Source organism: Lipophrys pholis (genome assembly GCF_963383615.2).
Source record: "Lipophrys pholis genome assembly, chromosome: 3".
Classification (NCBI taxonomy): Eukaryota; Metazoa; Chordata; class Actinopteri; order Blenniiformes; family Blenniidae; genus Lipophrys; species Lipophrys pholis.
The window spans coordinates 7,170,362-7,181,127 of NC_137627.1; the positions used below are offsets into that span (position 1 = coordinate 7,170,362).

Here is a 10,766-nt window from a genome sequence, read left to right on the forward strand (position 1 = left end):
AGACGGACACCACATTTCACCCTGTGTTTTCAGCCATGACGATCCAGTGGGCTGTGGCCTCCAGGCACACATCAGGGACTAGAATAGGTGTTGTGCGTCCTATTCTTCTTCTGCTGCTTCCATGTCCCACAGTGACCGGAGGAGTGGGACGGATTCTCTCGTGCTCCTTGTCCTTTCCACTTTTACGCCGACTTTCCATGATGAATGACTTCAGTGTGTGAAGCTTTATCTTTTCTCGGCTCGTCATACTATTGTCAGTGCAATCTCTGCAGCAAGCAGGCGGCCACACCTATCATGTCACTAAGGTGGAGCACAAGCCGATGGTATCAATTCTTTGATCTGATTTTGTTGTGGTACAGTGCAATGAGGGAATCCAGCAAATCCACGCAACCCATATTATTATTACTGTGTCACTATTCTTGTTTAATTCACACCATTGTTCACCAAAATGCTGTAATTAATTTATTCATACATTATGGTTATTTATTTGTGAAATTATATCTGGAGTTCTATGTTAAAACATTGCTCATATAAATGTTGGTGTCACTGTAGGTACCCATTATCACATCCACAAATAAACATCACATTGAAAATGGAGCTTTGAAAAGCAGTTTTTAATCTATTTCACCCATATGCCAAGTTCCGCTGTTGTATTTGTTAAACTGCACACTGATGTATCCATTAATTCTATTCTACTGCAAAAACAGACAAATAGGTCACACATGTAAATGTTTATTTGTCTTTTTTTTCCCATTGACAGAAACCTGTTATCAGAAATCACTGTACCATACGTTACCCTGTACCAACCCTCACAGGTCGAGTGTTACTCAGATTTGACTGAACATTCAAAACATAAATGAAAGCAGTGAGGGGGGGGAAAAAAAGAATTCCTTCATATGAATATCTTCTAATGAAGAGGTATGACACGTTTACACTGCAGCAACTACACAAAGAAAAATCAGTATCCGTTAACTGAAAGACCCTTAAAGACAGAAGTTACTCTTCTGAGTCGCTGTGTAACTATTCGTTTACATTAATTTTATCACCTTATAAAATGACTAATGCCTTTTTTTTTTTTTTTTTTTTTAAGAAGGAATTGCTGACTGTAATCACGTACTAATTTTCAGGAACTTGCACTGATCATAAATGTTTCTCCCACTCGTTTGGTTCCTGCTTGGGATCCACATCACGTTAAAACTGCGATGTCCCCTCGCCATCAACTGTCCACAACCAGCAAAAAGGCACTTAAAAGAGTCTCACGGGTAACTAATCTTTAAAATCCAGGCGTATCCAACAAACCTTTTCCCCTTTTTGTTTTTGAAAAGTTCATATAAGTGCCCACCTGCACACCCTAAACTCAATGAAGCTGCTGAATAGAATATGTTGGAATTTACAGAAATGCAGTTTCTGTACGATAATTGTGAGGAAAATCAGAAAGTCTCGCGTTAGTTGCCCTTCTATAGTACTTGAAGCTGAAGCCATGAATCTGCCCTGAAACCGTCGGCGGTTCAGTCGAACTCGGCCATTGGGTGGTCGTTCCAGGGCGGCAGCTTGGAGAGCTTCTGCTCAGTGGCGCCCTCTATGGGCCAGCCCCAGGCCTTGAAGAATCCACACAGGTTCATCCCCACAGCCTTTGAGAAGGTCTCAGCATACAGGTTCATCTTGGGATTTCTATTGTTGGGAACATCGGTCATCTTCTGGTAGGCGGCAAACACCTTTTTAAAGGCGTCCCAGCCAAACCGCTCCTGGAGCTACGGGGAAAGAGGCAAAAGCAATGTTAAGTGACCTTATTAGCAACAGGCTATTTTCATCTGATATGGTTGTTTGTGTATATCTCACAGGTCTTACTGGAACAAATAGACCAAACAAACTTTTAACAGGAAATGACCATATTTTGGGATTGAGTAGATTTCAATTTCAATGCTTTGCAAGTATGACGTTTCTTTGACCTGCAAGTAGGTCTCCAGGGCCGTCCACATGTTCCATTTGTCCAGAGTCCTGCCTGCACTTACGAATGCTGCTGTGCGCTTGTGTCGACTTTCTTTTGAGAGGGCTTTGTGAGCCTGCATGAAACACAAGTTAAAAGGGATGATTTTAAATAGTGTCAGGGTGTCACACACTTTTCCCTCAAAGCAGGAATGTCTAATATTCATGTTCGGAAACGCCTGTCTCAGCAGAATTTGCATGTTTTTCCATTGTATAAGTGGGTTACTCTGGCTTTTTTCTTACGTTTGAGGCAAATTGGTGTGCGGCTGTCAAATTCACTCAATATGTTATAAAACTAAGTTGGGTAACAATTGAAATTTTGAAAAATCAATTTCTCATTACAATCATTTGATTAATCACATGATTAAGTGTAACGTTTAAAAAATTAATTCAAACCAATTGTATTGTGCCTTTTTAGTCTACTAATACTGCAATATTAACCACAGTACACTACAACTTGGTTGATCAATAACACATAACAATGGAGGTGTTAAATTCAAAGCTTGGGTTCGAGTGCTCAACTGAAAAGTAAAAGACAGTTTTTTCAGAAGGAACCAAAAGTGTCGTGCTTCTCTCTGCACTGTTACTGTGGGTGGATTTACAGTGGCTTTTGTAGCCTGTAAAAATGCCCAACCTTGGCCATGGGGATTCCCAGCAATTCCTGATTCACGTACGTGGACCACAAGTTGCATGTGGCCTCCGTGGTGTGTGGTGGAAACTCCGACTTGCGTTGCTGTTGGTTGTGTCCAAGTTCATGAATGGTGCCCCACATCCCGTTTTCCCTGATATTCTTGACATTGACCAGTTTCTTAGCTATGCCACTTTGCGCCATGATAGGATAACCTGCATGCATTAAGCCTAAAGAAGGAACAGCAAAAAAAACAAAAACAAATAAAAGTATAATTTCTGTGTTACAATAGCAGGATACAAAAATAAAACTGGACCATCTCCTGTGTATCGCTATTTACAATGAAAGGAACATCAAAATATACAAACATAACTGGAATATATATATAAGCTGATTTAACGATTCAAAATGTCCAGGCAACGTGAATTTGGGAAACATATTATGCAGTTCAGTTGAATGCTTTCTGTCTTGTATAATGTTAACGGTCAAAAACAAGGGCGTCAAACATGTGGCCTACGGGCCTAAACTGGCCCACAAGAAACTTGATGAATTTGCAGTGTAAAAAAAGAACAAATCCTCCATTCACTGATAAAGAAAGTAACTGCTGTTCTTAAGTTTGGCCACTTGAGGCATCGTTTCAGTGTGTGTCAACAGTACTAATGTCCGGAATTATACAGCAGATGGCAACAATGCTCTAAGCCCAATAACCAATGACACGCTCACACACACACACACACACACACACACACACACACACACACACACACACACACACACACACACACACACACACACACACACACACACACACACACACACGCGCACACACACACACACACACACACACACAGAACTTAGAACTTTTTTTTTTTTTAACCCTTTTATTTTATTCTAAGCATGTCGCTGTCAACAGTTCTGGTGAACTTATAGACAAAGAAACTCACCGTGAGAAATCTGCACATCTGTTACAAAGCGCTCCTTACGCTTAAATTTGGCCGGCTTGGCAGACAGGTCAGCGATGGCCCTCGTGATCTCATCCCACAACTCCGCCACCTCATCAGGCCGCTCCAGGTCCCGGACGGCTTCTGACGGTACAGTGAAGATGATGCTCTCGAACTCCAGCTCTGCCCAGGGCGAGGGAGCTGTGCGCAGCAGTGACCACTCCTCTGGTGTGGTCACACCTGAAAAAAACAAATGGATGATGGTTTCATGTCAGAGAAACTACTAATTTCTCATCAGGATCTGCATCTGGGAGGAAAATGTGATTTAATGATGGAGTTAAAGACATTTCTTTGATAGTATATGTTGTACACACCGTATGTCCTATATTGATGACCAACCTAAATCTGAGTTTGATTTACTGTATTCTTACCAGATTTGTAATATGGTGCCGGTACACCCATCTGGATGGTGACCTCTGCCCCCTCTACTTTGGCATTTTTCGGAGCCACCAAGTAGATCAGTCCCCCCCAGAGGTTGGACACCTGTGTCATGTTTGAGGTGATGTGACTTGTACAGCAAACACTCTGGGGTCTCCTCATCACATCCCCTTTCAGTTTGTCTGTCTGACAGCCTATCTGAATCTGTGGATGAATAAAAAACAAAACCGTTTTGTGAGTGGGTTTCCAAAAGTAGATAACGCAATACTGGAAATGTGAGGATGTTGCACTGACTATGGTACATTCACAGACTGGGTGATGTATTTGCTGTTTAAACCAATAAGAGTTAGATGCGGACTATCCAAAAAAATTGTTAATATATATATTTGCTCATTTGGTGAACAATTAATGGCCAGAAGCAAAAACTTTAGACAGATATGGTAACTCGGGCAAATTCAGGTTATTACAAGTAGTGAATCCAGTATGTACTTCGGGTTGAACGCTGGAAAAGTAAAAGAATCTGAGCTTGCTGAAGCTGTAACCTTATCAGAAAGACTTGTTTTGGGAATTGTACCTTCCAATGTTTGTTCACCAGCTCTGGCGGTGCGGCCACATAGGTCTTCATACCGGGAGAGAGGTAGAGGCCTGTACTGATCCACTCATGTACTGGTGACACACAGAGAGGACATCGTGAGCACACACACGGTTTCTGATCTACAGTTTACTCATCTCAACTTTTTCCCTCTTACAGTAATATGATCATTGAATCATGAATTATGATCACTTAATGGCACAATCTTTTGACACAATTCAACACAGTCAAAGGCTCCTCAAGCAACTAAGCAACTAACTCAGCAAAAGGAAGGAGAAGGACTTCCTTCTCAGGAATGAGGATGTTATTTTTCTAGAGTGAACAATGTTCATCAGATTCTGATGTCAATTTCTGTCAAATGTCAGTATCAGCATAGAATCGAATAGAATAGAATAGAATAGAATACAATTGAATTGAATTAATAATTAAAAAAAGGTGCAGCTTTTAAACGCTGTTGTCCAAATACACAGATACCAGTTAAAATTAAACAACAGCAAAGACGGAACATATGCAACTTTTAATGAGTGTGGGTTTTCAAAGGTCAGCATCTGTCAAGATATTGTGATGAATCTGATCAAATGGAATATGTGACGTCTGTATATTTTGTTGAAGTTAATAATATATGTGGACGCTTAGAAGTAGTATGTGCTGATGTACTGTAAGTACTCTGCTGAACATGGAGCTGATTTAAAATCAGAATGCATTTAAAATAAAACTAACATTTTGCAGTTTTGGCATTCACTGCCTTGTCTTTAAATGAATCCTAAATGATTTACTTAATTTGAATCATTTTGACCAAGCACAGAGAGCTCTCAGACCTAGTGTGTCCACGTCAACCTTGATTGTCTGGTTGTAGACCACAGGCATCAGTGGATTGTCCCCGACAAGACAGGACAGGATCTCCTCTTGATTTGGGCAAACACTGTACAACGACGTGCCCACGGAGTGGATCAGATGTTCTTTGGGGTGCTTTAAAGGGCATTTGCCAGTCACCTTGACAAAACAAAAACAAAAACAAAAAAATCCTTTATCACAGAGGTGCGAGATGCTGACGACAGCCGTGTCCTTTTTTGTAAATGAAACAAAGTGTTCTATTCCCCCTCCACTCACCGGTGGGATGTGGGACTTCTTGAAAATATCAGAGAGTGTGGACACCACCTGCTTATAGGACGGGCAGTCATACGCTTTCATGCTCAAGTAGATGTCGCAGTGAGTGGCCATCTTCCTAAAGCAATCCTCCTCATGCTGGGTGACTTTGTCACCGGCATTCACGTGACAGGCGAAACGGTGTAGCAGATGGCGGAAGTGATACGTTTCTTGAAGGGCACTCCTGGGATCGGGGGCCTTGAAAGTACCCCCTTTGAATGATTGCCCCAACAGGCTCAAGCCCATGTGGTTCAGGACCTTGTTTGCTGAAATATTGCAACAAGAAGAAATTATTATTGGACGTAAACTGGACAACACACTGCACCACAGCAAGTTTGAACCACATATAATTCACATAACCCTGCAGACTTTTCATGTCACGCCGCTTACGGATATTTTCTTTTTGAGCCTTGCAATTCCTGCACCCTCCCTCTTGATGTCCTCAGTGCCTCACCTAACTTCTTGAAGCTCTTCACAGGAGGAGTTTCTTTCCCTTGTGTGGCCGCTGTGTTTGTACAGTAGCTCGTAAGACACTCCCAGTCCTCAAAACCCTGCGTGTCCCTTTTGCGTTCACTTTTATCATAATGACTTACTGTCTGGATGTGCTTCTTGTTTACCTTTTATATAACACTTTTCGTCCTGATATTCATCATAAACATCCAATCTGATCCAATAATGTACTGATTTCCTGAAGTTCACAATGAAAAAAACTAATTCTCAAATTCACTATCGGATGCCTCCTCTTCAACTAACAAAGTCAGACCTTTGTTAGCCCAGCAAGTTGATCTTCTTGCTGGGCAACATTTTGGATTTGTTTTGTGTTTTCTCAGCCACACCTTAAAACCTGTCTAAACCAGACACGGGAATCCACGGGCCACATCAAGCCTGTGAGAACCTTCTGATGCAAGGACGAACATCATTGAGAAAGAACTAAACACCCATGAACTGCATTACAAATTGGAATTGATCAGATACATGCATTTTCATTCACTGAGGTGAAGCAATCGCTATCGTGATAGCACAACACATCAAATTATCACTCAATTCATTCTTAATTGTTAAATAGCCTGTTAATATTTGGTTGATTTGATAAAAGGGAGGCAGAATTTTTACTTTAGAGGAACGGCAAAGGAAAGCCAGAGTCAGTGAGTATCGTTTCCTGCACCACCAAACAGGAAACTCTGACAGGAAGGGATGTGGCAGACATAAAACCACAACAAATCAGGTCAAGTTGAACTAAAGGTTGCTCTATTATATTTAAATTTTTCTGAAACTGTGTCAAATATCTCATGACTGCACTGAAGCGAGGCCTGAATTCAATAGAAATGCGTAATGAATTTCAGAGAGTGTCTCCTCTGGACCAGCAGCATTCCTCTTGTTCGCTTCATGGGTTGTGTGTGTTAGATGTAATCAGCTTTGAAGAGTTCTCTGAAAATACCGAAATAAGTTCAATCTCAGTTTCAGTTGTGAGCCCAAGACTTCGAGCGGCAGGTTGAAGTGGTCATACTGCAAACAGCGAGCCATCACTAAAAGTGCAATATAAGTAAAAGAAGTTTTATGATAATAACGGCATTCTTTTGCTTTGACTGTTCGAGCAGCTATATAGACCGGTCATTCTCCATCCTCTTTAACTTGTGGTTATTCTTCCTCGTTGTTTTAAAATGCACATTTAATGGTGATGACGTTGTTCAAGCTTTGTGCTTCAAGTTTTTTTTTTTTTTTTAATTTCACTCATACCACTTATTGTTGCTATTGAAATCATATTTCCCTCTGCTTGTTTTAAAATCACAAATCACACCCTTTATATGACATTTAAAACCTGTTCTAATTGGCTCTATTAAGTTGAAGTACTGCGATAGTCCACTCCCGTCCAAGATCAGGAAGTCGGTCCTTTTCCTCGTCCTGCATGGTATTAGTCTTTTAAGAAGGTTTTTTTAAAAAAAAAAATGTATTACCACAACAGCATATATTGAGAGAGTAGGAAAAAAATGTTTTACCTTGACAAAATAATATGCAAGTATCAACATTATCTTGCAATACATCATCATACCTGGGAAGTCGTGCAATATGTGATGACCTCTGTGAGTTGCCACCCAATGCCAGGCATGTCCAGCCACCAGCAGGCCTCCACCCTCCGCCACGAAGTTGACGAGTTTTTTGGGTTCATCAATCTTTGGTAAAGTCACATACACACTCAGGCCGTCCTTGAAATCTGTCTTCTGGCACTCCAACCCCGACTGGCTCAAGATTTTGCGCCCATGATTGCCACTAATTCCAACAACGCCATTGCGGCCTTCGTCCAACCAGAGAAGAGCGTTCTTCCAAAAGGGAGCCATCTCCTACAGGAGTAAGCATATTTTGAGCCTTTGAAAAGGATTCCACAACACTGTGTTCCTGTTGTACTTTAGACAAATGATGGCAGACAGTATGCTGTTTGACTGACGCAGACAACCTTTTCTTTTCTTTTTAAATGTTGGATATACCTCTTTTTTCAGAAGACCTTCATGTGAAACCACAATGACTCGTCCCTGTCCGTAGTAGCCTCCTGCCAGGAACGTTGATTTACTGTCTGTGCATCCGATAGAAAAGGCCATTGGGCCGTGGACCAGAATATCAGAGGATGTTAGGTTCGGTGGGATTTTAAACTCTGAGACTCCCTGTAGCAGGAAACGCAAGTCATCCTCAAAATCCTTTCCAAGTCTGAAAAGAACAGAGACACATGAATCTGGTGAAGTAATTCCATTCAGGCAACGGAATCCTGAGGCTCAACACCTGTGGCAGCATGGCGCAAACTTAAGATTATGTTTTCCTTCAAATAAGTGACATCCTTCAAATACATTTAGCTTGGAATACTATTCTTTTAAGCTGAGAGGAGATGTTTCAAGAATATTGCACCCTCTCTTAATAACCAAACATGAATAAAAAAGGGACGAGACACTCACACCATGGCCATCCAGGAAGAAGGGATCTGTGGGTAGACCGGCAAGTTCTCTTTCTCAGCCGTATGATCAGAGAAGTAGATCCCTGCAACGCCGGCCACTTTATTCCCGTCAAACTCATGCAGAGTGTTTCCCTTGCGGTGCTGTGAAGCCCAGTTCCACGCTTGCCCCGCGATCAGCACTCCTCCACCTTCTCTCATGAATGTCACCAGGTCCTTCGGGCTGTCGCCCACGCTGTACGCATCCGTCACATACACACCAGCCCCCGGTTTGTCACTGAAGCCCCCCACAACTTCTGCTTGGAATCCGGACTTATGGAGGTCGTCAGCGACCGACTTGACGTTCTTGTGCACGCCTACGGTGACGTTGTCGGACGCTTCACCTCTCAGCCAGGTCACAGCATTTTTTACCAAATCGGGAAACGTATTCAGGTACGCCTCGTGTCCCAGGACCACAATCCTACCCTTGCCAAAGAAGGAGGCAGCCATCGGGACCTGGCCCCGGCTGTTCATGGCTATGGGAAAGGCATCATCTCCAAACAGCACCAGGTCACACAGAGCTGGGTTGCCTCGGAAGTCCAGCTCCTTCAAGCCTTTCGTCAGACACAGGTAGGCCTTTTCGTGCTGGTCTTCGTTTGGTTGATGAGACATGTTGTTTCACTCCTGTCCCGGCTCGTCCTGTCAAAACAAAGAGATGGAGATTAAAGCTCTTAATCTTCTGCAAGGGGCCGATGTGCCTCCCTTCATGACAGTCAATATAAGAAACTGATAAGAGCCAACTGTTGATTACCACACAGGAGCTGAAGAGAGCAGCTACCAACAGGGAAGAGGGACAGAAATGACAGCTGGAACAGGTCTTCAGGTGAGACAACGACGGGGTGGATCCTCCTCTTGGCAACGTTTTAATGAGCACCTGTCAGTAACTATAAGTTTTCTTCTGGCAGGCGCAGTAGAGCAATACACCCCGAGTGAGAATTTGCTCATCATGTTATCTTTATTCAGCAATAAGGATGTTAAAAAACACCGAACAGATTAGATGTGCTAAAACTAATAAAGAAAAGAGCCGGTTTTATTGTTCATTTACCCCTTTTAATAATATAAAGCAAAATTAGACATTTCTATGTTATAAACCTGTCGTTAAAAAAGAGTTTATAATATACGCATTTAGAACGGCAAAATAAACACATTTCAATTATTAGACATTTCTAATATGGGTTTAAACACAACTTAAACAGACTCTTGGAAGCAAGAGATTGCTTAAGTAAAATCCTTAACAACTGTAAAACCTGAACCATCAAATCATTTCCAGAAAATAATTGAATTTTTTTAAATGGGATTTTAAGGTCAAATCAGAATTTAACCTTGTGACAATTAAAACATCTATATATCAATTTGCATATTTAAAATAATAATTTTTTTATCATATTTGATACATGCAGCAATTTATGGCAATGTATTGCTCACATTTGTCTTTGTTGAACCAATTAAAAACCATTTAAAACCCAATAAAATTTGATTTTCTCCATATTTTTCTAATTTGCACAACAACATCATACTGATTATGTACCTGCTGCATTAACCACACCGTCATGTCAAACCCGTTCCAGACAGTGAATGTCAGTATGGAAATAGCAGTGAGACACGCAACAATAAAATTCAAATGCCACTCCCTCTACTGTATTTCCTCTGGGACAAACAATTGAAAGTAAGAACTGCAGGTTTTGGTACAATGAAGGAACTCTCTTGCAATTGCTTTATATAACTGTTGTGGTTGTTCGGTTGACTAACACACAGGAGAAGATCCTTTATTCATCATGTATACACAATGGCTTAGTGCAATCTGACCTCTTTAGCAGTGGTCAGCCACTGTGCATTACCCATGGGACATCCCGGTGATCAGGGCAGCGCCCAGAGACTTACAACCATGACCAATCAGTGATGTGATCTGAACCCAGACCTGTCTCTCTGTCAATAGGATATCTATGTATTGTGCTGCAGAGATATCTACTGGTGTTAGGAAACACGGCCCCCACTCCACCTTCACATACCTGCTGCATTACGCACTGTGGGCTTTCCATGGGAGCGTTGATTTCTGCC

General features: G+C 41.7%; 1 protein-coding gene across 1 annotated transcript; it reads right to left on the reverse strand.

The window, feature by feature from the left end:
* Positions 1 to 404: 404 nt before the first annotated feature.
* On the reverse strand, positions 405 to 9,521 carry LOC308106992 (TRPM8 channel-associated factor homolog). Its single transcript, XM_080459063.1, has 12 exons — positions 9,460 to 9,521; positions 8,674 to 9,347; positions 8,215 to 8,431; positions 7,782 to 8,070; positions 5,696 to 5,997; positions 5,404 to 5,578; positions 4,568 to 4,659; positions 3,987 to 4,197; positions 3,559 to 3,795; positions 2,621 to 2,844; positions 1,950 to 2,063; positions 405 to 1,751 (listed from the first exon to the last, which is right to left on the reverse strand). Exons 2-12 carry the CDS (start codon positions 9,318 to 9,320, stop codon positions 1,509 to 1,511), a joined length of 2,751 nt encoding a protein of 916 aa, XP_080315189.1. The 5' UTR covers positions 9,321 to 9,347; positions 9,460 to 9,521; the 3' UTR covers positions 405 to 1,508.
* Between the last annotated feature and the right edge of the window lie 1,245 nt (positions 9,522 to 10,766).

Excerpts from the sequence above, each read along its gene's own strand:
- LOC308106992 (XM_080459063.1), bottom strand. The coding sequence starts at position 9,320 with ATGTCTCATCAACCAAACGAAGACCAGCACGAAAAGGCCTACCTGTGT. Across the intron at positions 4,198-4,567 it reads TGGTGAACAAACATTGGAAG|ATTCAGATAGGCTGTCAGAC; the intron begins GTACAATTCCCA and ends ATTCATCCACAG. Across the intron at positions 1,752-1,949 it reads CCCTGGAGACCTACTTGCAG|CTCCAGGAGCGGTTTGGCTG; the intron begins GTCAAAGAAACG and ends CTTTCCCCGTAG.